This window comes from Cetorhinus maximus, chromosome 29, assembly GCF_964194155.1.
Source record: "Cetorhinus maximus chromosome 29, sCetMax3.hap1.1, whole genome shotgun sequence".
NCBI classification, from domain to species: domain Eukaryota; kingdom Metazoa; phylum Chordata; class Chondrichthyes; order Lamniformes; family Cetorhinidae; genus Cetorhinus; species Cetorhinus maximus.
In genome coordinates this window covers 24,332,794-24,359,953 of record NC_135907.1, presented here as the reverse complement: position 1 = coordinate 24,359,953, position 27,160 = coordinate 24,332,794, and the positions used below count along the sequence as shown (strand labels likewise).

The window sequence follows — 27,160 nt, the reverse complement described above, 5'->3', positions numbered from 1 at the left end:
GAATTTCAGTTCAGCAATCACAGTAAAGCCTCAGTGTCCCGATATCTGAATAGTTTTAAAACTGTCCCTCCCGTTTTAATGATATTTAAATCTGTAACCGTGACATATTTTTCAAAGATCGGGATAAATACCTTTAGTGTCAGGTTCACTCTCATTCTCTACAGAGTCTGAAACAGAGGGAACAGGATTTCAGTTTCCAGATCACACGTTCCGATATCCGAATGGTTTTCAATGATCCCAGTCCCACTGCAAACACCCACACACTCAGCACCTGGACAGCTCACATCTCCAGGTGGAATTTTATATCGAATCACATGGTGATTACAACACAGAAACAGGCCATTCGGTCAAACTGGACTGTGCCAGTGTTCATGCACAACACGATCTTCCTGCCACCCGTCTTCATCTCATCTTATCAACATCTCCTTCTATTTCTTTCCACTTTCTTGTTTTTTCAGGTTCCCCTTAAATGTATCGATTCGATTTGCCTCGACCTCTCCCTGTGGTAGTGAGTTCCCCATTCTCATCTCTCTCTGGATAAAGAGTTTCCTCCAGAATTCCCAATTGGGTTTATTTGTGACTCTGAAACTTTTTCGCCCTCAATTTAGGTCTCACCCTCAATGGGAGCAAATTCTCTCCATGTACTCTATTGAAGTGTACTATTTTTATAAAGACCTCTCTGAGGTCAATCCCTCACTCTTCTCTTTCCTAGAGCTCTAACCTGTTCAGTCTCTCCTGATACTTCTAACCTCTCAGTTCCAGTATTGTCCTCATAAATCTATTGTGCATATTCTCCAATGTCTCCATTACGTTTTTGTAACAAGGAGACAGGAACTGTGTACAGTCGTTACAGTTTGGACTAATCCAGCTTCTAGACATCTTTAGCATAACCTCTCTGCTTTTCAGTTCTATCCAATTGGGAATTAACCCCAGTGATTTATTTGTGTCTTTATGGCCTCACGAGTCTGTGTCACTAGTTTTAATGATTTGTGAATCTGTAACCCCCCCAGATCCCTCTGTTCCTCAATCCCATTGAAACTCTGTTTTCTAAGGAGTTGGTCACCTCCTTATCCTTCCGAACAAAATCTAACATCAGCTCACGTTTATTACACTGAAATGTATTTACCAAACACATGCCGATATTGAGCATTTATTTCAGTCTCCTCAGTGTTAACTAAACTCCAGTTTGGTGTCATCCACATATTTTCAAATTGTTTTTCTGATTCCCAAATCCAAATAATTTCTGTAAATGATGAACAACAGTGATCCCAGCACCGATCCCTGTGGAACACCACTTCCCACCTTCCACCAGTCGGAGTAACTCCCTTTAACCCCTACTCTCTGTTTGCTGTTTTGTAGCCAGCTTGCTCTCCATTCTGCCACTTCTCCCCTCACTCCACGTCTATTTGACATCATTTCAATAAAGAGCTTGTTCATCCTCATGGCCCCAGCTCCCATCTATTAGCGCAGTCAATAATCCCCCACACAGAGAGATCTACAAACCATCATCTTCTCTGGAACCGATCACTTTGCTTTTCCTTTTGGCAATTTCATCGGTACCTGAAATGAAAACCGGTTTTCGATTATAAAATGTAAAATGAATGTGAAATGTTCACAATTTAAAAGTGTGTCCCTGTCACATGTTCCTTTTTGCTCACACTCACACATTGTACCACCCACTGAATCGCTCACCTCACCATGAGCTACATTCCCATCACTCGAAGGCCCAGCTCAGGGTTGGATTGTGTTCGGGTCACTTCACCAGGAAACTGGGGGTTGAATCCCGGAGTCTCGAGGGTCAGTGTGAGTCTCACTTACTGCCCGGGTGTGAGATTGTCCCTCACCCACACTCTCTGCCCTCCTGGCTCTTCAGAGACAGGAACAGTAAGCCGAGCACTGACTCCGGGATCTGAGCTTTGGGTTTCCATCCAAGGCCAATGGATCCAAACAGCTTCCCAGAGACATGAGCACAATCGTCACTCGATTATTGACCAATGATTGATAGAAACAGGGACATATTAAAATATAAATATAGATACCTTGAGTCCTAGAGTGACTCGCTTTTTCAAAAGAATCTGGAACAGAAAGAACAGAATTTCAGTTCACCAATCACAGTAAAGGGTCAGTGTCCCATTATCTGAATAGTTTTAAAACTGTCTCTCCCGTTTTAATGATATTTAAATCTGTAACCGTGACACATTGTTGAAAGATCGGGATAAATACCTTTAGTATCAGGTTGACTCTCATTCTCTACAGAGTCTGAAACAGAGGGAACAGGATTTCAGTTTCCAGACCACACGTTCCGATATCCGAATGGTTTTCAATGATCCCAATCCCACTGCAAACACCCACACACTCAGCACCTGGACAGCTCACATCTCCAGGTGGAATTTACAGAATGTATTTACAGCACAAAAACAGGCCATTCAGCCCAACTGCTCTGTGATTGTAGTAATGTTCCACACGAGCTTCCTCCCAGCCCTCTTCAGCTCACCCTCCCAGCGAATCCTCCAATCTTTTCCCCTGGTTCTTGTATCCAGCTTCCCCTTAAATGTATGGCTTCCATTTGTCTCCACCTCTCCTGGTGGGAGTGAGTTCCACATTCTAACAACTCTCTGGATAAACAGGTTTCTCCCGAGTGCCTTTTGGATTTATCTGTGCCCCTTATATTTATGGCCGGCAGGCTTGATTTCCCAACAATCGGAAGCATTTCCTCTCCGTGTTCTCTTTGAAACTTTAACTTATTTTGTGGACACTTTTTCTCGGTGATCTTCTCAATCTTCTCTTTCCTGAAATGAAATGAATGTGGCCGTAGACCCCGAGGACCAGAGGCTGCTCTCTCATTAGAGAGAGACAACAGGTGGTGAGTTTAACCTGAGGGTCACCTAGAGGGTAGAGCGCTAACCCATCCAGTCTCTCCTGATAGTTCTAACCTCTCAGTCACCCATTGCAAATCTATTCTGAATATTCGCCAATGTCTCCATTTCTTTTGTGTAATATATAGACAGGAACTGTGTACAGTCGTTACAGTGTGGACTCATCAAGCTTCTAGACATCTTTAGCGTAACCTCTCTGCTTTTCAGTTCTATCCCATTGGAAATGAATCCCAGTGATTTATTTGTGTTTTTAAGGCCTCATGAGCTTGTGTCACTAGTTTTAATGATTTGTGAATCTGTAACCCCCCGATCCCTCTGTACCTCAATCCGATTGAGACTCTGATTTTTGAAGGAATTTGGTGCTTACTTCTGCTTCCGAACAAAATCCAACATCAGCTCAAGTTTATTACACTGAAATCTATTTACCAAACATGCTGATTTTGAGCATTTCTTTCAGTCTCCGCAGTATTAACTAAACCCCAGTTTTGTGTCCCCTGCACATTTTCAAATTGTATTTCTGATTCCCGAGTCCAAATTGTTTCTGTAAACGATGAACAACAGTGATCCCAGCACCGATCCCTGTGGAACACCACTTCCCACCTTCCACCAGTCGGAGTAACTCCCTTTAACCCCTACTCTCTGTTTGCTGTTTTGTAGCCAGCTTGCTCTCCATTCTGCTACTTCTCCCCTCACTCCACGTGCATTTGACATCATTTCAATAAAGAGCTTGTTCATCCTCATGGCCCCAGCTCCCATATATTAGTGCAGTCAATAATCCCCCACACAGAGAGATCTACAAACCATCATCTTCTCTGGAACCGATCACTTTGCTTTTCCTTTTGGCAATTTCATCGGAATCTGAAATGAAAACCGGTTTTCGATTATAAAATGTAAAATGAATGTGAAATGTTCACAATTTAAAAGTGTGTCCCTGTCACATGTTCCCTTTTGCTCACACTCACACATTGTACCACCCACTGAATCGCTCACCTCACCATGAGCTACATTCCCATCACTCGAAGGCCCAGCTCAGGGTTGGATTGTGTTCGGGTCACTTCACCAGGAAACTGGGGGTTGAATCCCGGAGTCTCGAGGGTCAGTGTGAGTCTCACTTACTGCCCGGGTGTGAGATTGTCCCTCACCCACACTCTCTGCCCTCCTGGCTCTTCAGAGACAGGAACAGTGAGCCGAGCACTGACTCCGGGATCTGAGCTTTGGGTTTCCATCCAAGGCCAATGGGTCCAAACAGCTTCCCAGAGACATGAACACAATTGTCACTCGATTATTGACCAGTGATTGATAGAAACAGGGACATATTAAAATATAAATATACATACCTTGAGTCCTAGAGTGACTCGCTTTTTCGAAAGAATCTGGAACAGAAAGAACAGAATTTCAGTTCACCAATCACAGTAAAGCCTCAGTGTCCCATTATCAGAATAGTTTTAAAACTGTCTCTCCCGTTTTAATGATATTTAAATCTGTAACCGTGACATATTGTTGAAAGATCGGGATAAATACCTTTAGTATCAGGTTGACTCTCATTCTCTACAGGGTCTGAAACAGAGGGAACAGGATTTCAGTTTCCAGACCACACGTTCCGATATCCGAATGGTTTTCAATGATCCCAATCCCACTGCAAACACCCACACACTCAGCACCTGGACAGCTCACATCTCCAGGTGGAATTTTATATCGAATCACATGGTGATTACAACACAGAAACAGGCCATTCGGTCAAACTGGACTGTGCCAGTGTTCATGCACAACACGATCTTCCTGCCTCCCGTCTTCATCTCATCTCATCGACATCTCCTTCTATTTCTTTCCACTTTCTTGTTTTTTCAGGTTCCCCTTAAATGTATCGATTCGATTTGCCTCGACCTCTCCCTGTGGTAGTGAGTTCCCCATTCTCATCTCTCTCTGGATAAAGAGTTTCCTCCAGAATTCCCAATTGGGTTTATTTGTGACTCTGAAACTTTTTCGCCCTCAATTTAGGTCTCACCCTCAATGGGAGCAAATTCTCTCCGTGTACTCTATCGAAGTGTACTAGTTTTATAAAGACCTCTCTGAGGTCAATCCCTCACTCTTCTGTTTCCTAAAGAATAAAGCTCTAACCTGTTCAGTCTCTCCTGATACTTCTAACCTCTCAGTTCCAGTATTGTCCTCATAAATCTATTGTGCATATTCTCCAATGTCTCCATTACGTTTTTGTAACAAGGAGACAGGAACTGTGTACAGTCGTTACAGTTTGGACTAATCCAGCTTCTAGACATCTTTAGCATAACCTCTCTGCTTTTCAGTTCTATCCAATTGGGAATTAACCCCAGTGATTTATTTGTGTCTTTATGGCCTCACGAGTCTGTGTCACTAGTTTTAATGATTTGTGAATCTGTAACTCCCAGATCCCTCCGTTCCTCAATCCCATTGAAACTCTGTTTTCTAAGGAGTTGGTCACCTCCTTATCCTTCCGAACAAAATCTAACATCAGCTCACGTTTATTACACTGAAATGTATTTACCAAACACATGCCGATATTGAGCATTTATTTCAGTCTCCTCAGTGTTAACTAAACTCCAGTTTGGTGTCATCCACACATTTTCAAATTGTATTTCTGATTCCCAAATCCAAATAATTTCTGTAAATGATGAACAACAGTGATCCCAGCACCGATCCCTGTGGAACACCACTTCCCACCTTCCACCAGTCGGAGTAACTCCCTTTAACCCCTACTCTCTGTTTGCTGTTTTGTTGCCAGCTTGCTCTCCATTCTGCTACTTCTCCCCTCACTCCACGTCTATTTGACATCATTTCAATAAAGAGCTTGTTCATCCTCATGGCCCCAGCTCCCATATATTAGCACAGTCAATAATCCCCCACACAGAGAGATTTACAAACCATCATCTTCTCTGGAATCGATCACTTTGTTTTTCCATTTGGCAATTTCATCGGAATCTGAAATGAAAACCGGTTTTCGATTATAAAATGTAAAATGAATGTGAAATGTTCACAATTTAAAAGTGTGTCCCTGTCACATGTTCCTTTTTGCTCACACTCACACACTGTACCACCCACTGAATCGCTCACCTCACCATGAGCTACATTCCCATCACTCGAAGGCCCAGCTCAGGGTTGGATTGTGTTCGGGTCACTTCACCAGGAAACTGGGGGTTGTATCCCGGAGTCTCGAGGGTCAGTGTGAGTCTCACTTACTGCCCGGGTGTGAGATTGTCCCTCACCCACACTCTCTGCCCTCCTGGCTCTTCAGAGACAGGAACAGTAAGCCGAGCACTGACTCCGGGATCTGAGCTTTGGGTTTCCATCCAAGGCCAATGGATCCAAACAGCTTCCCAGAGACATGAGCACAATCGTCACTCGATTATTGACCAATGATTGATAGAAACAGGGACATATTAAAATATAAATATAGATACCTTGAGTCCTAGAGTGACTCGCTTTTTCAAAAGAATCTGGAACAGAAAGAACAGAATTTCAGTTCACCAATCACAGTAAAGCCTCAGTGTCCCATTATCTGAATAGTTTTAAAACTGTCTCTTCCGTTTTAATGATATTTAAATCTGTAACCGTGACACATTGTTCAAAGATCGGGATAAATACCTTTAGTATCAGGTTGACTCTCATTCTCTACAGAGTCTGAAACAGAGGGAACAGGATTTCAGTTTCCAGACCACACGTTCCGATATCCGAATGGTTTTCAATGATCCCAATCCCACTGCAAACACCCACACACTCAGCACCTGGACAGCTCACATCTCCAGGTTGAATTTACAGAATGAATTTACAGCACAAAAACAGGCCATTCAGCCCAACTGCTCTGTGATTGTAGTAATGTTCCACACAAGCTTCCTCCCTGCCCTCTTCAGCTCCCCCTCCCAGCAGATCCGCCAATAATTTCCCCTGTTTTTCTATCCAGCTTCCCCTAAAATATATCGATTCTATTTGCCTCAACTTCTCCCTGCCGTCGCGAGTTCCCCATTCTCATCTCATTTCCTCCAGAATTCCCAACTGGATTTATTAGTGAATCATTTTTATCACCCTCAAATTTGCTCTCACCCTCAATGGGAACCAATTCCCTCTGTGTACTTTATCAAACGGGACTTATTCTTGTGAAGACCTCTGTCAGGTCACCCCTCAGTCTTCTCTTTTACATTGAATAGAGCCCGAACCTGTCCAGTCTCTCCTGATGGTTCTCACCTCGCAGTTCTAGTATTGTCCTGTAAATCTATTCTGCATATTCTCCAATGTCTGCATCTCGTTTGTGTAACATGGAGACAGGAACTGTGTACAGTCGTTACAGTGCGGACTCATCAAGCTTCTAGACATCTTTAGCATAACGTCTCTGCTTTTCAGTTCATTTAATTTCATTTGGAAATTAATGCCATTGATTTATTTGTGTGTTTAAGGCCTCATGAGCCTGTGTCACTAGTTTTAATGATTTGTGAATAATGATCCCTCTGTTCCTCAAACCCATTGAGACTCTGATTTTCTGAGGAGTCTGTGTCTCCTTATCCTTCAGACCAAAATTCAACACTTCAGACTCATCAATATTGCAATAAGTTTGCTCACTTGACTGCAAGACTATAAGTTTTATAATTTCTACAACATCACCTCACGTTTATGACACTGAAATGTATTTACCAAACACGCATAATTTGAATATTTATCACCGTCTCCTCAGTATTAACAAAACCCCAGTTTGGTATCATCTACACATTTTGAAAATTGTATTTCTGATTCCCAAGTCCATGTTGTTTCTGTAAACGATGAACAACAGTGATCCCAGCACCGATCCCTGTGGAACACCACTTCCCACCTTCCACCAGTCGGAGTAACTCCCTTTAACCCCTACTCTCTGTTTGCTGTTTTGTAGCCAGCTTGCTCTCCATTCTGCTACTTCTCCCCTCACTCCACGTGTATTTGACATCATTTCAATAAAGAGCTTGTTCATCCTCATGGCCCCAGCTCCCATATATTGGTGCAGTCAATAATCCCCCACACAGAGAGATCTACAAACCATCATCTTCTCTGGAATCGATCTCTTTGCTTTTCCTTTTGGCAATTTCATCAGAATCTGAAATGAAAACCGGTTTTCGATTATAAAATGGAAAATGAATGTGAAATGTTCACAATTTAAAAGTGTGTCCCTGTCACATGTTCCTTTTTGCTCACACTCACACATTGTACCACCCACTGAATCTCTCACCTCACCATGAGCTACATTCCCATCACTCGATGGCCCAGCTCAGGGTCGGATTGTGTTCGGGTCACTTCACCAGGAAAGTGGGGGTTGAATCCCGGAGTCTCGAGGGTCAGTGTGAGTCTCACTTACTGCCCGGGTGTGAGATTGTCCCTCACCCACACTCTCTGCACTCCTGGCTCTTCAGAGACAGGAACAGTGAGCCGAGCACTGACTCCGGGATCTGAGCTTTGGGTTTCCATCCAAGGCCAATGGATCCAAACAGCTTCCCAGAGACATGAGCACAATCGTCACTCGATTATTGACCAATGATTGATAGAAACAGGGACATATTAAAATATAAATATAGATACCTTGAGTCCTAGAGTGACTCGCTTTTTCAAAAGAATCTGGAACAGAAAGAACAGAATTTCAGTTCACCAATCACAGTAAAGCCTCAGTGTCCCGATATCAGAATAGTTTTAAAACTGTCTCTCCCGTTTTAATGATATTTAAATCTGTAACCGTGACATATTGTTCAAAGATCGGGATAAATACCTTTAGTGTCAGGTTCACTCTCATTCTCTACAGAGTCTGAAACAGAGGGAACAGGATTTCAGTTTCCAGATCACACGTTCCGATATCCGAATGGTTTTCAATGATCCCAATCCCACTGCAAACACCCACACGCTCAGCACCTGGACAGCTCACATCTCCAGGTGGAATTTTATATCGAATCACATGGTGATTACAACACAGAAACAGGCCATTCGGTCAAACTGGACTGTGCCAGTGTTCATGCACAACACGATCTTCCTGCCACCCGTCTTCATCTCATCTTATCAACATCTCCTTCTATTTCTTTCCACTTTCTTGTTTTTTCAGGTTCCCCTTAAATGTATCGATTCGATTTGCCTCGACCTCTCCCTGTGGTAGTGAGTTCCCCATTCTCATCTCTCTCTGGATAAAGAGTTTCCTCCAGAATTCCCAATTGGGTTTATTTGTGACCCTGAAACTTTTTCGCCCTCAATTTAGGTCTCACCCTCAATGGGAGCAAATTCTCTCCGTGTACTCTATCGAAGTGTACTAGTTTTATAAAGACCTCTCTGAGGTCAATCCCTCACTCTTCTCTTTCCTAGAGAATAATGCTCTAACCTGTTCAGTCTCTCCTGATACTTCTAACCTCTCAGTTCCAGTATTGTTCTGTAAATCTATTGTGAATATTCTCCAATGTCTCCATTACGTTTTTGTAACAAGGAGAAAGGAACTGTGTACAGTCATTACAGTTTGGACTAATCCAGCTTCTAGACATCTTTAGCATAACCTCTCTGCTTTTCAGTTCTATCCGATTGGGAATTAACCCCAGTGATTTATTTGTGTCTTTATGGCCTCACGAGTCTGTGTCACTAGTTTTAATGATTTGTGAATCTGTAACCCCCCCAGATCCCTCTGTTCCTCAATCCCATTGAAACTCTGATTTTCTAAGGAATTTGTCACCTCCTTATCCTTCCGAACAAGTCCCAACATCAGCTCACGTTTATTACACTGAAATGTATTTACCAAACACATGCCGATATTGAGCATTTATTTCAGTCTCCTCAGTGTTAACTAAACTCCAGTTTGGTGTCATCCACACATTTTCAAATTGTTTTTCTGATTCCCAAATCCAAATAATTTCTGTAAATGATGAACAACAGTGATCCCAGCACCGATCCCTGTGGAACACCACTTCCCACCTTCCACCAGTCGGAGTAACTCCCTTTAACCCCTACTCTCTGTTTGCTGTTTTGTAGCCAGCTTGCTCTCTATTCTGCTACTTCTCCCCTCACTCCACGTGTATTTGACATCATTTCAATAAAGAGCTTGTTCATCCTCATGGCCCCAGCTCCCATATATTAGCACAGTCAATAATCCCCCACACAGAGAGATCTACAAACCATCATCTTCTCTGGAATCGATCACTTTGCTTTTCCTTTTGGCAATTTCATCGGAATCTGAAATGAAAACCGGTTTTCGATTATAAAATGTAAAATGAATGTGAAATGTTCACAATTTAAAAGTGTGTCCCTGTCACATGTTCCTTTTTGCTCACACTCACACATTGTACCACCCACTGAATCGCTCACCTCACCATGAGCTACATTCCCATCACTCGAAGGCCCAGCTCAGGGTTGGATTGTGTTCGGGTCACTTCACCATGAAACTGGGGTTTGAATCCCGGAGTCTCGAGGGTCAGTGTGAGTCTCACTTACTACCCGGGTGTGAGATTGTCCCTCACCCACACTCTCTGCCCTCCTGGCTCTTCAGAGACAGGAACAGTGAGCCGAGCACTGACTCCGGGATCTGATCTTTGGGTTTCCATCCAAGGCCAATGGATCCAAACAGCTTCCCAGAGACATGAGCATAATCGTCACTCGATTATTGACCAATGATTGATAGAAACAGGGACATATTAAAATATAAATGTAGGTACCTTGAGTCCTAGAGTGACTCGCTTTTTCGAAAGAATCTGGAACAGAAAGAATAGAATTTCAGTTCACCAATCACAGTAAAGCCTCAGTGTCCCATTATCGGAATAGTTTTAAAACTGTGGTGATGGTCGAGGGGTGTTTTTGTGACTGGATGCCTGTGTCCAGTGGGATTCCACAGGGATCTGTGTTGCGTCCCTTGCTGGTTGTAGTATATATAAACGATTTGGAATTGAATATAGGAGGGCTGATCAGTTCGTTTGTGGTTAGGACAATACTTGATGCGGTGGTAAATAGTGAGGAGGATAGCCTGAGATTACAGGAGGATATAGACGGGCTGGTCAGATGGGCTTATCGGTGGCAAATGGAATTTAATCCAGATAAGTGTGACGTGATGCACTTGGGCAGGACAAACAAGACACGGGAATACACGATGAATGGTAGGACCCTGGGAAGTACTCAGGATCAGAGGGACCTTGGTGTGCACGTCCACCAGTCCCTTAAGGTAGCGGGACAGGTAGATAAGGTGGTTAGAAAGGCATATGGTATACTTGCCTTTATTAGCCGAGGCATAGAATATAAGAGCAGGGAGGTTCTGCTGGAACTGTATAAAACACTGGTTAGGCCACAGCTAGAGTATTGCGTGCAGTTCTGGAATCCGCATTATAGGAAGGATGTGATTGCACTAGAGAGAGTGCAGAGGAGATTTACCAGTATGTTGCCTGGACTGGAGAGTTTTAGTTATGAGGAGAGATTGGAGAGACTGGGGTTATTTTCCTTGGAGCAGAGGAGATTGAGGGGGGACATGATTGAGGTGCATAAAATTACGAGGGGCAAAGATAGGGTAGACAGGAAGGAACTTTTCCCCTTGGTGGAGGGATCAATAACCAGGGGGCATAGATTTAAGGTAAGGGGCAGGAGGTTTAGAGGGGATGTGAGGCAGAATGTTTTCACCCAGAGGGTGGTGGGAATCTGGAACTCACTGCCTGAAAGGTTGTTAGAGGCAGAAACCCTCGTAACATTTAAGAAGTGTTTGGATGTGCACTTGCGATGCCGTGGCACACAAGGCTATGGGCCTAGTGCTGGAAAATGGGATTAGAATAGTTAGGCACTTGTTTGACTGCGCAGACTCGATGGGCCTAAGGGCCTTTTTCTATGCTGTAGACCTCTATGACTCTACGTCCCTCCCGTTTTAATGATATTTAAATCTGTATCCGTGACATATTGTTCAAAGATCGGGATAAATACCTTTAGTATCAGGTTGACTCTCATTCTCTACAGAGTCTGAAACAGAGGGAACCGGATTTCAGTTTCCAGACCACACGTTCCGATATCCGAATGGTTTTCAATGATCCCAATCCCACTGCAAACACCCACACACTCAGCACCTGGACAGCTCACATCTCCAGCTTGAATTTACAGAATGAATTTACAGAACAAAAACAGGCCATTCAGCCCAACTGCTCTGTGATTGTAGTAATGTTCCACACGAGCTTCCTCCCAGCCCTCTTTAGCTCACCCTCCCAGCGGATCCTCCAATCATTTCCCCTGGTTTTTGTATCCAGCTTCCCCTTAAATGTATGGCTTCCATTTGTCTCCACCTCTCCTGGTGGGAGTGAGTTCCACATTCTAACAACTCTCTGGATAAACAGGTTTCTCCCGAGTGCCTTTTGGATTTATTTGTGACCCTTATATTTATGGCCGGCAGGCTTGATTTCCCAACAATCGGAAGCATTTCCTCTCTCTGTTCCCTATTAAACTTTAACTTATTTTGTGAACACTTTTTCTCGGTGATCTTCTCAATCTTCTCTTTCCTGAAATGAAATGAATGTGGCCGTAGACCCAGAGGACCAGAGGCTGCTCTCTCATTAGAGAGAGACAACTGGTGGTGACGTTAACCTGAGGGTCACCTAGAGGGTAGAGCGCTAACCCATCCAGTCTCTCCTGATAGTTCTAACCTCTCAGTTCTAGAACTGTCCTGTAAATCTATTCTGAATATTCGCCAATGTCTCCATTTCTTTTGTGTAACAAGGAGACAGGAACTGTGTACAGTTGTTACAGTGTGGACTCATCAAGCTTCTAGACATCTTTAGCGTAATCTCTCTGCTTTTCAGTTCTATCCCATTGGAAATGAATCCCAGTGATTTATTTGTGTGTTTAAGGCCTCATGAGTCTGTGTCACTAGTTTTAATGATTTTTGAATCTGTAACCCCCCGATCCCTCTGTACCTCAATCTCATTAAGACTCTGATTTTCGAAGGAATTTGGTGCCTACTTCTGCTTCCGAACAAAATCCGACATCAGCTCAAGTTTATTACACTGAAATCTATTTACCAAACATGCTGATTTTGAGCATTTCTTTCAGTCTCCTCAGTATTAACTAAACCCCAGTTTTGTGTCCCCTGCACATTTTCAAGTTGTATTTCTGATTCCCGAGTCCAAATTGTTTCTGTAAATGAGGAACAACAGTGATCCCAGCACCGATCCCTGTGGAACGCCACTTCCCACCTTCCGCCAGTCGGAGTAACTCCCTTTAACCGCTACTCTCTGTTTGCTGTTTTGTAGCCAGCTTGCTCTCCATTCTGCTACTTCTCCCCTCACTCCACGTGCATTTGACATCATTTCAATAAAGAGCTTGTTCATCCTCATGGCCCCAGCTCCCATATATTAGCACAGTCAATAATCCCCCACACAGAGAGATCTACAAACCATCATCTTCTCTGGAATCGATCACTTTGCTTTTCCTTTTGGCAATTTCATCGGAATCTGAAATGAAAACCGGTTTTCGATTATAAAATGTAAAATGAATGTGAAATGTTCACAATTTAAAAGTGTGTCCCTGTCACATGTTCCTTTTTGCTCACACTCACACATTGTACCACCCACTGAATCGCTCACCTCACCATGAGCTACATTCCCATCACTCGAAGGCCCAGCTCAGGGTTGGATTGTGTTCGGGTCACTTCACCATGAAACTGGGGTTTGAATCCCGGAGTCTCGAGGGTCAGTGTGAGTCTCACTTACTACCCGGGTGTGAGATTGTCCCTCACCCACACTCTCTGCCCTCCTGGCTCTTCAGAGACAGGAACAGTGAGCCGAGCACTGACTCCGGGATCTGATCTTTGGGTTTCCATCCAAGGCCAATGGATCCAAACAGCTTCCCAGAGACATGAGCATAATCGTCACTCGATTATTGACCAATGATTGATAGAAACAGGGACATATTAAAATATAAATGTAGGTACCTTGAGTCCTAGAGTGACTCGCTTTTTCGAAAGAATCTGGAACAGAAAGAATAGAATTTCAGTTCACCAATCACAGTAAAGCCTCAGTGTCCCATTATCGGAATAGTTTTAAAACTGTGGTGATGGTCGAGGGGTGTTTTTGTGACTGGATGCCTGTGTCCAGTGGGATTCCACAGGGATCTGTGTTGCGTCCCTTGCTGTTTGTAGTATATATAAACGATTTGGAATTGAATATAGGAGGGCTGATCAGTTCGTTTGTGGTTAGGACAATACTTGATGCGGTGGTAAATAGTGAGGAGGATAGCCTGAGATTACAGGAGGATATAGACGGGCTGGTCAGATGGGCTTATCGGTGGCAAATGGAATTTAATCCAGATAAGTGTGACGTGATGCACTTGGGCAGGACAAACAAGACACGGGAATACACGATGAATGGTAGGACCCTGGGAAGTACTCAGGATCAGAGGGACCTTGGTGTGCACGTCCACCAGTCCCTTAAGGTAGCGGGACAGGTAGATAAGGTGGTTAGAAAGGCATATGGTATACTTGCCTTTATTAGCCGAGGCATAGAATATAAGAGCAGGGAGGTTCTGCTGGAACTGTATAAAACACTGGTTAGGCCACAGCTAGAGTATTGCGTGCAGTTCTGGAATCCGCATTATAGGAAGGATGTGATTGCACTAGAGAGAGTGCAGAGGAGATTTACCAGTATGTTGCCTGGACTGGAGAGTTTTAGTTATGAGGAGAGATTGGAGAGACTGGGGTTATTTTCCTTGGAGCAGAGGAGATTGAGGGGGGACATGATTGAGGTGCATAAAATTACGAGGGGCAAAGATAGGGTAGACAGGAAGGAACTTTTCCCCTTGGTGGAGGGATCAATAACCAGGGGGCATAGATTTAAGGTAAGGGGCAGGAGGTTTAGAGGGGATGTGAGGCAGAATGTTTTCACCCAGAGGGTGGTGGGAATCTGGAACTCACTGCCTGAAAGGTTGTTAGAGGCAGAAACCCTCGTAACATTTAAGAAGTGTTTGGATGTGCACTTGCGATGCCGTGGCACACAAGGCTATGGGCCTAGTGCTGGAAAATGGGATTAGAATAGTTAGGCACTTGTTTGACTGCGCAGACTCGATGGGCCTAAGGGCCTTTTTCTATGCTGTAGACCTCTATGACTCTACGTCCCTCCCGTTTTAATGATATTTAAATCTGTATCCGTGACATATTGTTCAAAGATCGGGATAAATACCTTTAGTATCAGGTTGACTCTCATTCTCTACAGAGTCTGAAACAGAGGGAACCGGATTTCAGTTTCCAGACCACACGTTCCGATATCCGAATGGTTTTCAATGATCCCAATCCCACTGCAAACACCCACACACTCAGCACCTGGACAGCTCACATCTCCAGCTTGAATTTACAGAATGAATTTACAGAACAAAAACAGGCCATTCAGCCCAACTGCTCTGTGATTGTAGTAATGTTCCACACGAGCTTCCTCCCAGCCCTCTTTAGCTCACCCTCCCAGCGGATCCTCCAATCATTTCCCCTGGTTTTTGTATCCAGCTTCCCCTTAAATGTATGGCTTCCATTTGTCTCCACCTCTCCTGGTGGGAGTGAGTTCCACATTCTAACAACTCTCTGGATAAACAGGTTTCTCCCGAGTGCCTTTTGGATTTATTTGTGACCCTTATATTTATGGCCGGCAGGCTTGATTTCCCAACAATCGGAAGCATTTCCTCTCTCTGTTCCCTATTAAACTTTAACTTATTTTGTGAACACTTTTTCTCGGTGATCTTCTCAATCTTCTCTTTCCTGAAATGAAATGAATGTGGCCGTAGACCCAGAGGACCAGAGGCTGCTCTCTCATTAGAGAGAGACAACTGGTGGTGACGTTAACCTGAGGGTCACCTAGAGGGTAGAGCGCTAACCCATCCAGTCTCTCCTGATAGTTCTAACCTCTCAGTTCTAGAACTGTCCTGTAAATCTATTCTGAATATTCGCCAATGTCTCCATTTCTTTTGTGTAACAAGGAGACAGGAACTGTGTACAGTTGTTACAGTGTGGACTCATCAAGCTTCTAGACATCTTTAGCGTAATCTCTCTGCTTTTCAGTTCTATCCCATTGGAAATGAATCCCAGTGATTTATTTGTGTGTTTAAGGCCTCATGAGTCTGTGTCACTAGTTTTAATGATTTTTGAATCTGTAACCCCCCGATCCCTCTGTACCTCAATCTCATTAAGACTCTGATTTTCGAAGGAATTTGGTGCCTACTTCTGCTTCCGAACAAAATCCAACATCAGCTCAAGTTTATTACACTGAAATCTATTTACCAAACATGCTGATTTTGAGCATTTCTTTCAGTCTCCTCAGTATTAACTAAACCCCAGTTTTGTGTCCCCTGCACATTTTCAAGTTGTATTTCTGATTCCCGAGTCCAAATTGTTTCTGTAAATGAGGAACAACAGTGATCCCAGCACCGATCCCTGTGGAACGCCACTTCCCACCTTCCGCCAGTCGGAGTAACTCCCTTTAACCGCTACTCTCTGTTTGCTGTTTTGTAGCCAGCTTGCTCTCCATTCTGCTACTTCTCCCCTCACTCCACGTGCATTTGACATCATTTCAATAAAGAGCTTGTTCATCCCCATGGCCCCAGCTCCCATTTATTAGTGCAGTCAATAATCCCCTACACAGAGAGATCTACAAACCATCATCTTCTCTGGAGTCGATCTCTTTGCTTTTCCTTTTGGAAATTTCATCGGAATCTGAAATGAAAACCAGTTTTCGATTATAAAATGTAAAATGAATGTGAAGTGTTCACAATTTAAAAGTGTGTCCCTGTCACATGTTCCTTTTTGCTCACACTCACACATTGTACCACCCACTGAATCGCTCACCTCACCATGAGCTACATTCCCATCATTCGAAGGCCCAGCTCAGGGTTGAATTGTGTTCGGGTCAATGCACCAGGAAACTGGGGCTTGAATCCCGGAGTCTGGAGGGTCAGTGTGAGTCTCACTTACTTCCCGGGTGTGAGATTGTCCCTCACCCACACTCTCTGCCCTCCTGGCTCTTCAGAGACAGGAACAGTGAGCCGAGCACTGACTCCGGGATCTGAGCTTTGGGTTTCCATCCAAGGCCAATGGATCCAAACAGCTTCCCAGAGACATGAGCACAATCGTCACTCGATTATTGACCAATGATTGATAGAAACAGGGACATATTAAAATATAAATATAGATACCTTGAGTCCTAGAGTGACTCGCTTTTTCGAAAGAATCTGGAACAGAAAGTACAGAATTTCAGTTCACCAATCACAGTAAAGCCTCAGTGTCCCATTATCAGAATAGTTTTAAAACTGTCCCTCCCGTTTTAATGATATTTAAATCTGTAACCGTGACATATTGTTCAAAGATCGGGATAAGTACCTTTAGTGTCAGGTTCACTCTCATTCTCTACAGAGTCTGAAACAGAGGGAACAGGATTTCAGTTTCCAGACCACACGTTCCGATATCCGAATGGTTTTCAATGATCCCAATCCCACTGCAAACACCCACACACTCAGCACCTGGACAGCTCACATCTCCAGGTGGAATTTTATATTGAATCACATGGTGATTACAACACAGAAACAGGCCATTCGGTCAAACTGCTCTGTGCCAGTGTTCATGCACAACACGATCTTCCTGCCACCCGTCTTCATCTCATCTTATTAACATCTCCTTCTATTTCTTTCCACTTTCTTGTTTTTTCAGGCTCCCTTAAATGTATCGATTCGATTTGCCTCGACCTCTCCCTGTGGTAGTGAGTTCCCCATTCTCATCTCTCTCTGGATAAAGAGTTTCCTCCAGAATTCCCAATTGGGTTTATTTGTGACTCTGAAACTTATCGCCCTCAATTTAGGTCTCACCCTCAATGGGAGCAAATTCTCTCCGTGTACTCTATCAAAATGTACTAGTTTTATAAAGACCTCTCTGAGGTCACTCCCTCAGTCTTCTTTCCTAGAGAAACGAGCTCGAACCTGTTCAGTCTCTCCTGATACTTCTAACCTCTCAGTTCCAGTATTGTTCTGTAAATCTATTATGCATATTCTCCAATGTCTCCTTTACGTTTTTGTAACAAGGAGAAAGGAACTGTGTACAGTCATTACAGTTTGGACTAATCCAGCATCTTGACATCTTTAGCATAACCTCTCTGCTTTTCAGTTCTATCCAATTGGGAATTAACCCCAGTGATTTATTTGTCTATTTATGGCCTCACGAGTCTGTGTCACTAGTTTTAATGATTTGTGAATCTGTAACTCCCAGATCCCTCTGTTACTCAAACCCATTGAAACTCTGATTTTCTAAGGAATTTATCACCTCCTTATCCTTCCGAACAAGACCCAACATCAGCTCACGTTTATTACACTGAAATGTATTTACCAAACACATGCCGATATTGAGCATTTATTTCAGTCTCCTCAGTATTAACTAAAGTCCAGTTTGGTGTCATCCACACATTTTCAAATTGTATTTCTGATTCCCAAATCCAAATAATTTCTGTAAATGATGAACAACAGTGATCCCAGCACCGATCCCTGTGGAACACCACTTCCCACCTTCCACCAGTCGGAGTAACTCCCTTTAACCCCTACTCTCTGTTTGCTGTTTTGTTGCCAGCTTGCTCTCCATTCTGCTACTTCTCCCCTCACTCCACGTCTATTTGACATCATTTCAATAAAGAGCTTGTTCATCCTCATGGCCCCAGCTCCCATATATTAGCACAGTCAATAATCCCCCACACAGAGAGATCTACAAACCATCATCCTCTCTGGAATCCATCACTTTGCTTTTCCATTTGGCAATTTCATCGGAATCTGAAATGAAAACCGGTTTTCGATTATAAAATGTAAAATGAATGTGAAATGTTCACAATTTAAAAGTGTGTCCCTGTCACATGTTCCTTTTTGCTCACACTCACACATTGTACCACCCACTGAATCGCTCACCTCACCATGAGCTACATTCCCATCACTGGAAGGCCCAGCTCAGGGTCGGATTGTGTTCGGGTCACTTCACCAGGAAACTGGGGGTTGAATCCCGGAGTCTCGAGGGTCAGTGTGAGTCTCACTTACTACCCGGGTGTGAGATTGTCCCTCACCCACACTCTCTGCACTCCTGGCTCTTCAGAGACAGGAACAGTGAGCCGAGCACTGACTCCGGGATCTGAGCTTTGGGTTTCCATCCAAGGCCAATGGATCCAAACAGCTTCCCAGAGACATGAGCACAATCGTCACTCGATTATTGACCAATGATTGATAGAAACAGGGACATATTAAAATATCAATATTGATACCTTGAGTCCTAGAGTGACTCGCTTTTTCGAAAGAATCTGGAACAGAAAGAACAGAATTTCAGTTCACCAATCACAGTAAAGGGTCAGTGTCCCATTATCAGAATAGTTTTAAAACTGTCCCTCCCGTTTTAATGATATTTAAATCTGTAACCGTGACATATTGTTGAAAGATCGGGATAAATACCTTTAGTATCAGGTTGACTCTCATTCTCTACAGAGTCTGAAACAGAGGGAACAGGATTTCAGTTTCCAGACCACACGTTCCGATATCCGAATGGTTTTCAATGATCCCAATCCCACTGCAAACACCCACACACTCAGCACCTGGACAGCTCACATCTCCAGACTGAATTTACAGAATGAATTTACAGAACATAAACAGGCCATTCAGCCCAACTGCTCTGTGATTGTAGTAATGTTCCACACGAGCTTCCTCCCAGCCCTCTTCAGCTCACCCTCCTAGCGGATCCTCCAATCATTTCCCCTGGTTTTTGTATCCAGCTTCTCCTTAAATGTATGGCTTCCATTTGTCTCCACCACTCCCAGTGGGAGTGAGTTCCACATTCTAACAACTCTCTGGATAAACAGGTTTCTCCCGAGTGCCTTTTGGATTTATTTGTGACCCTTATATTTATGGCCGACAGGCTTGATTTCCCAACTATCGGAAGCATTTCCTCTCCTTGTTCTCTATGAAACTTTAACTTACTTTGTGAACACTTTTTCTCGGTGATCTTCTCAATCTTCTCTTTCCTGAAATGAAGTGAAGGTGGCCGTAGACCCAGAGGACCAGAGGCTGCTCTCTCATTAGAGATAGACAACTGGTGGTGAGTTTAACCTGAGGGTCACCTAGAGAATAGAGTCCTAACCTGTTCAGTCTCTTCTGATAGTTCTAATCTCTCAGTTCTAGAATTGTCCTTGCAAATCTATTCCGCATATTCTCCAATGATTGCATTTCTTTTGTGTGACATGGAGACAGGAACTGTGTAAAGTCGTTACATTGTGGATTAATCAAGCTTCTAGACAGTTTTAGCGTAACCTCTCTGCTTTTAAGTTCTATCCCAGTGGGAATGAATCCCAGTGATTTATTTGTGTGTTTATGGCCTCATGAGCTTGTGTCACTAGTTTTAATGATTTGTGAATCTGTAACCCCCCGATCCCTCTGTTCCTCAAACCCATTGAGACTCTGATTTTCCGAGGAGTTTGGCACCTCCTTATCTTTCCAAACAAAATCCAACATCAGCTCACGTTTATTACACTGAAATGTATTTACCAAACATGCCGATTTTGAGCATTTATTTCAGTCTCCTCAGTATTAACTAAACCCCAGTTTGGTGTCATCCACTCATTTGAAAATTGTATTTCTGATTCCCAACGCCAAATTGTTTCTCTAAACAATGAACAACAGTGATCCCAGCACCGATCCCTGTGGAACACCACTTCCCACCATCCCCCAGTCAGAGTAACTCCCTTTAACCCCTACTCTCTGTTTGCTGTTTTCTAGCCAGCTTGCTTTCCATTCTGCTACTACTCCCCTCACTCCACGTCTAGTTGACATAATTTCAATAAAGAGCTTGTTCAACTTCATGACACCAGATTGCATATATTAGCACAGTCAATAATCCCCCACACAGAGAGATCTACAAACCATCATCTTCTCTGGAATCGATCACTTTGCTTTTCCTTTTGGCAATTTCATCGGAATCTGAAATGAAAATCGGTTTTCGATTATAAAATGGAAAATGAATGTGAAATGTTCACAATTAAAAGTGTATCCCTGTCACATGTTCCTTTTTGCTCACACTCACACATTGTTCCACCCACTGTATAGCTCGCCTCACCATGAGCTACATTCCCATCACTCGAAGGCCCAGCTCAGGTTTGGATTGGGTTTGGGTCACTTCACCAGGAAACTGGGGGTTGAATCCCGGAGTCTCGAGGGTCAGTGTGAGTCTCATTTACTGCCCGGGTGTGAGATTGTCCGTCACCCACACTCCCTGCCCTCCTGGCTCTTCAGAGACAGGAACAGTTTGAGCCGAGCACTGACTCCGGGATCTGAGCTTTGGGTTTCCATCCAAGGCCAATGGATCCAAACAGCTTCCCAGAGACATGAGCACAACTGTCACTCGATTATTGACCAGTGATTGATAGAAACAGGGACATATTAAAATATAAATATAGATACCTTGAGTCCTAGAGTGACTCGCTTTTTCGAAAGAATCTGGAACAGAAAGAACAGAATTTCAGTTCACCAATCACAGTAAAGCCTCAGTGTCCTGGTATCAGAATAGTTTTAAAACTGTCCCTCCCGTTTTAATGATATTTAAATCTGTAACCGTGACACATTGTTCAAAGACCGGGATAAATACCTTTAGTATCAGGTTGACTCTCATTCTCTACAGAGTCTGAAACAGAGGGAACAGGATTTCAGTTTCCAGACCACACGTTCCGATATCCGAATGGTTTTCAATGATCCCAATCCCACTGCAAACACCCACACACTCAGCACCTGGACAGCTCACATCTCCAGATTGAATTTACAGAATGAATTTACAGCACATAAACAGGCCATTCAGCCCAACTGCTCTGTGATTGTAGTAATGTTCCGCACGAGCTTCCTCCCAGCCCTCTTCAGCTCACCCTCCCAGCGGATCCTCCAATCATTTCCCCTGGTTTTTGTATCCAGCTTCCCCTTAAATGTATGGCTTCCATTTGTCTCCACCTCTCCCAGTGGGAAGAAATTCCACATTCTAACAACTCTCTGGATAAACAGTTTTCTCCCAAATGCCTTTTGGATTTATTTGTGCCCCTTATATTTATAGCCGGCAGGCTTGATTTCCCAACAATCGGAAGCATTTCCTCTCCGTGTTCTCTATGAAACTTTAACTTATTTTGTGAACATTTTTTCTCGGTGATCTTCTCAATCCTCTCTTTCCTGAAATGAAATGAAAGTGGTCGTAGACCCAGAGGACCATAGGCTGCTCTCTCATTAGAGAGAGACAACTGGTGGTGAGTTTAACCTGAGGGTCACCTAGAGAATAGAGCCCTAACCCATCCAATCTCTCCTGATAGTTCAAACCTCTCAGTTCTAGAATTGTCCTTGCAAATCTATTCTGCATATTCTCCAATGATTGCATTTCTTTTGTGTAATATATAGACAGGAACTGTGTACAGTCGTTACATTATGCATTAATCAAGCTCCCAGACATTTTTAGCGTAACCTCTCTGCTTTTCAGTTCTATCCCATTGGGAATGAATCCCAGTGATTTATTTGTGTTTTTAAGGCCTCATGAGTCTGTGTCACTACTTTTAATGATTTGTGAATCTGTAACCCCCCAGATCCCTCTGTTCCTCAATCCCATTGAGAGCCAAACAGAGCCAAACAGACTCAAACAGAGCCAGACAGAGCAAAACATTGCCAAACATTGCCAAACAGAGTCAAACAGAGCAATACAGAGCCAAACAGATCAAAACAGAGTGAAGCAGAGCAGAACAGAGCCAAACAGAGCCAAACAGAGCCAGACAGAGCAAAACAGAGCCAATCAGATGAAAACAGAGTGAAGCAGAGCAAAACAGAGCCAAACATAGCCAAACACAGCCAAACAGAGCACAACAGAGCCAAGCAGAGCCAAACAGACTCAAACAGAGCATAACAGAGCTAAACAGAGTCAAACAGAGCAAAACAGAGCAAAACAGATCCAAACAGAACCAAACAGAGCAAAACAGAATGGCACCTCCTTATCTTTCCAAACAAAATCCAACATCAGCTCACGTTTATTACACTGAAAGGTATTTACCAAACATGCCGATTTTGAGCATTTATTTCAGTCTCCTCAGTATTAACTAAACCCCAGTTTTGTGTCCACCGCACATTTTCAAATTGTATTACTGATTCCCGAGTCCAAATTGTTTCTGTAAAGTATGATCAACAGTGATCCCATCACCGATACCTGTGGAACACCACTTCCCACCTTCCACCAGTCGGAGTAACTCCCTTTAACCCCTACTCTCTGTTTGCTGTTTTGTAGCCAGCTTGCTCTCCATTCTGCTACTTCTCCCCTCACTCCACGTCTATTTGACATCATTTCAATAAAGAGCTTGTTCATCCTCATGGCCCCAGCTCCCATATATTAGCGCAGTCAATAATCCCCCACACAGAGAGATCTACAAACCATCATCTTCTCTGGATTCGATCTCTTTGCTTTTCCTTTTGGCAATTTCATCGGAATCTGAAATGAAAACCGGTTTTCGATTATAAAATGGAAAATGAATGTGAAATGTTCACAATTTAAAAGTGTGTCCCTGTCACATGTTCCTTTTTGCTCACACTCACACATTGTACCACCCACTGAATCGCTCCCCTCACCATGAGCTACATTCCCATCACTGGAAGGCCCAGCTCAGGGTTGGATTGTGTTCGGGTCACTTCACCAGGAAAGTGGGGGTTGAATCCCGGAGTCTCGAGGGTCAGTGTGAGTCTCACTTACTGCCCGGGTGTGAGATTGTCCCTCACCCACACTCTCTGCCCTCCTGGCTCTTCAGAGACAGGAACGGTGAGCCGAGCACTGACTCCGGGATCTGAGCTTTGGGTTTCCATCCAAGGCCAATGGATCCAAACAGCTTCCCAGAGACATGAGCACAATCGTCACTCGATTATTGGCCAATGATTGATAGAAACAGGGACATATTAAAATATAAATATAGATACCTTGAGTCCCAGAGTGACTAGCTTTTTCAAAAGAATCTGGAACAGAAAGAACAGAATTTCAGTTCACCAATCACAGTAAAGCCTCAGTGTCCCATTATCAGAATAGTTTTAAAACTGTCCCTCCCGTTTTAATGATATTTATATCTGTAACCGTGACATATTGTTCAAAGATCGGGATAAATACCTTTAGTATCAGGTTGACTCTCATTCTCCACAGAGTCTGAAACAGAGGGAACAGGATTTCAGTTTCCAGACCACACGTTCCGATATCCGAATGGTTTTCAATGATCCCAATCCCACTGCAAACACCCACACGCTCAGCACCTGGACAGCTCACATCTCCAGGTGGAATTTTATATCGAATCACATGGTGATTACAACACAGAAACAGGCCATTCGGTGAAACTGGACTGTGCCAGTGTTCATGCACAACACGATCTTCCTGCCACCCGTCTTCATCTCATCTTATCAACATCTCCTTCTATTTCTTTCCACTTTCTTGTTTTTTCAGGTTCCCTTAAATGTATCGATTCGATTTGCCTCGACCTCTCCCTGTGGTAGTGAGTTCCCCATTCTCATCTCTCTCTGGATAAAGAGTTTCCTCCAGAATTCCCAATTGGGTTTATTTGTGACTCTGTAACTTATCGCCCTCAATTTAGGTCTCACCCTCAATGGGAGCAAATTCTCTCCGTGTACTCTATCAAAATGTACAAGTTTTATAAAGACCTCTCTAAGGTCACTCCCTTAGTCTTCTTTCCTAGAGAATAGAGCTCTAACCTGTTCAGTCTCTCCTGATACTTCTAACCTCTCATTTCCCGTATTGTTCTGTAAATCTATTGTGAATATTCTCCAATGTCTCCATTACGTTTTTGTAACAAGGATCAGGAACTGTGTACAGTCATTACAGTTTGGACTAATCCAGCTTCTAGACATCTTTAGCATAACCTCTCTGCTTTTCAGTTCTATCCAATTGGGAATTAACCCCAGTGATTTATTTGTGTCTTTATGGCCTCACGAGTCTGTGTCACTAGTTTTAATGATTTGTGAATCTGTAACCCCCCCAGATCCCTCTGTTCCTCAAACCCATTGAAACTCTGATTTTCTAAGGAATTTGTCACCTCCTTATCCTTCCGAACAAGACCCAACATCAGCTCACGTTTATTACACTGAAATGTATTTACCAAACACATGCCGATATTGAGCATTTATTTCAGTCTCCTCGGTGTTAACTAAACTCCAGTTTGGTGTCATCCACACATTTTCAAATTGTTTTTCTGATTCCCAAATCCAAATAATTTCTGTAAATGATGAACAACAGTGATCCCAGCACCGATCCCTGTGGAACACCACTTCCCACCTTCCACCAGTCGGAGTAACTCCCTTTAACCCCTACTCTCTGTTTGCTGTATTGTAGCCAGCTTGCTCTCCATTCTGCTACTTCTCCCCTCACTCCACGTCTATTTGACATCATTTCAATAAAGAGCTTGTTCATCCTCATGTCCCCAGCTCCCATATATTAGTGCAGTCAATAATCCCCCACACAGAGAGATCTACAAACCATCATCTTCTCTGGAACCAATCACTTTGCTTTTCCTTTTGGCAATTTCATCGGAATCTGAAATGAAAACCGGTTTTCGATTATAAAATGTAAAATGAATGTGAAATGTTCACAATTTAAAAGTGTGTCCCTGTCACATGTTCCTTTTTGCTCACACTCACACATTGTACCACCCACTGAATCTCTCACCTCACCATGAGCTACATTCCCATCACTGGAAGGCCCAGCTCAGGGTTGGATTGTGTTCGGGTCACTTCACCAGGAAACTGGGGGTTGAATCCCGGAGTCTCGAGGGTCAGTGTGAGTCTCACTTACTGCCCAGGTGTGAGATTGTCCCTCACCCACACTCTCTGCCCTCCTGGCTCTTCAGAGACAGGAACAGTGAGCCGAGCACTGACCCCGGGATCTGAGCTTTGGGTTTCCATCCAAGGCCAATGGATCCAAACAGCTTCCCAGAGACATGAGCACAATCGTCACTCGATTATTGACCAATGATTGATAGAAACAGGGACATATTAAAATATAAATATAGATACCTTGAGTCCTAGAGTGACTCGCTTTTTCGAAAGAATCTGGAACAGAAAGAACAGAATTTCAGTTCACCAATCACAGTAAAGCCTCAGTGTCCCGGTATCAGAATAGTTTTTAAACTGTCTCTCCCGTTTTAATGATATTTAAATCTGTAACCGTGACATATTGTTCAAAGATCGGGATAAATACCTTTAGTATCAGGCTCACTCTCATTCTCTACAGAGTCTGAAACAGAGGGAACAGGATTTCAGTTTCCAGATCACACGTTCCGATATCCGAATGGTTTTCAATGATCCCAATCCCACTGCAAACACCCACACACTCAGCACCTGGACAGCTCACATCTCCAGGTGGAATTTTATATCGAATCACATGGTGATTACAACACAGAAACAGGCCATTCGGCCAAACTGCTCTGTGCCAGTGTTCATGCACAACACGTTCTTCCTCCCACTTGTCTTCATCTCATCAACATCTCCTTCTATTTCTTTCCCCTTTCTTGTTTTTTCAGCTTCCCCTTAAATGTATCGATTCTATTTGCCACGATCTCTCCCTGTGGTAGTGAGTTCCCCATTCTCATCTCTCTCTGGATAAAGTTTGTCCTCCAGAAGTCCTGCTTCGATTTATTAGTGAATCATATTTATGCCCCTCAATTTTAATCTCGCTCTCAATGGGAACCAATTCTCTCCATGTACTCTATCAAATTGAAATATTTTGGTAAGGACCTCTATCAGGTCACCCCTCAGTCTTCTGTTTTCTAGAGAATAGAGCCCTAACCTATTCAGTCTCTCCTGATAGTTCTAACCTCTCAGTTCTAGCATTGTCCTCGTAAATCTATTCTGTATATTCTCCAATGTCTCCATTGCTTTTGTGTAATATATGGACAGGAACTGTGTACAGTCGTTACAGTGTGGACTCATCAAGCTTCTAGACATCTTTAGCATAACCTCTCTGCTTTTCAGTTCTATCCCATTGGAAATTAAATCCAGTGATATATTTGTGTTTTTATGGCCACATGTGTCTGTGTCACTAGTTTTAATGATTTGTGAATAATGATCCCTCTGTTCCTCACCCCCATTGAGACTCTGATTTTCTGAGGAGTTTGTGGCCTCCTTATCCTTCCGACCAAAACCCAGGAACAACCAACATTTATAACAGTGAAATGTATTTACCAATCACATGCCGAGTCTGAATTTGTATTACCATCTCCTCAGTATTAACTAAACCCCAGTTTGGTGTCCCCTGCATA

General features: G+C 43.4%; 1 protein-coding gene across 1 annotated transcript in view; it reads right to left on the bottom strand.

Annotated features, from left to right (window-relative positions):
- The window catches only part of LOC144669451 (uncharacterized), a 93,065-nt gene that overhangs the window by 43,263 nt on the left and 22,642 nt on the right, over positions 1 to 27,160 (bottom strand). Inside the window, exons 22-55 of the mRNA XM_078531894.1 lie at positions 26,101 to 26,136; positions 25,917 to 25,952; positions 25,381 to 25,437; positions 24,007 to 24,042; positions 23,823 to 23,858; positions 23,287 to 23,343; positions 21,484 to 21,519; positions 21,300 to 21,335; positions 20,763 to 20,819; positions 19,302 to 19,337; positions 19,118 to 19,153; positions 18,582 to 18,638; positions 17,209 to 17,244; positions 17,025 to 17,060; positions 16,489 to 16,545; positions 15,029 to 15,064; positions 13,786 to 13,821; positions 13,250 to 13,306; positions 11,790 to 11,825; positions 10,547 to 10,582; positions 10,011 to 10,067; positions 8,632 to 8,667; positions 8,448 to 8,483; positions 7,912 to 7,968; positions 6,495 to 6,530; positions 6,311 to 6,346; positions 5,775 to 5,831; positions 4,398 to 4,433; positions 4,214 to 4,249; positions 3,678 to 3,734; positions 2,224 to 2,259; positions 2,040 to 2,075; positions 1,504 to 1,560; positions 132 to 167 (exon numbers count right to left, since the gene is read on the bottom strand). Coding sequence (XP_078388020.1) covers positions 132 to 167; positions 1,504 to 1,560; positions 2,040 to 2,075; positions 2,224 to 2,259; positions 3,678 to 3,734; positions 4,214 to 4,249; positions 4,398 to 4,433; positions 5,775 to 5,831; positions 6,311 to 6,346; positions 6,495 to 6,530; positions 7,912 to 7,968; positions 8,448 to 8,483; positions 8,632 to 8,667; positions 10,011 to 10,067; positions 10,547 to 10,582; positions 11,790 to 11,825; positions 13,250 to 13,306; positions 13,786 to 13,821; positions 15,029 to 15,064; positions 16,489 to 16,545; positions 17,025 to 17,060; positions 17,209 to 17,244; positions 18,582 to 18,638; positions 19,118 to 19,153; positions 19,302 to 19,337; positions 20,763 to 20,819; positions 21,300 to 21,335; positions 21,484 to 21,519; positions 23,287 to 23,343; positions 23,823 to 23,858; positions 24,007 to 24,042; positions 25,381 to 25,437; positions 25,917 to 25,952; positions 26,101 to 26,136 — 1,455 coding nt within the window. The remainder of the gene's footprint in view (positions 1 to 131; positions 168 to 1,503; positions 1,561 to 2,039; positions 2,076 to 2,223; positions 2,260 to 3,677; positions 3,735 to 4,213; positions 4,250 to 4,397; positions 4,434 to 5,774; positions 5,832 to 6,310; positions 6,347 to 6,494; positions 6,531 to 7,911; positions 7,969 to 8,447; positions 8,484 to 8,631; positions 8,668 to 10,010; positions 10,068 to 10,546; positions 10,583 to 11,789; positions 11,826 to 13,249; positions 13,307 to 13,785; positions 13,822 to 15,028; positions 15,065 to 16,488; positions 16,546 to 17,024; positions 17,061 to 17,208; positions 17,245 to 18,581; positions 18,639 to 19,117; positions 19,154 to 19,301; positions 19,338 to 20,762; positions 20,820 to 21,299; positions 21,336 to 21,483; positions 21,520 to 23,286; positions 23,344 to 23,822; positions 23,859 to 24,006; positions 24,043 to 25,380; positions 25,438 to 25,916; positions 25,953 to 26,100; positions 26,137 to 27,160) is intronic.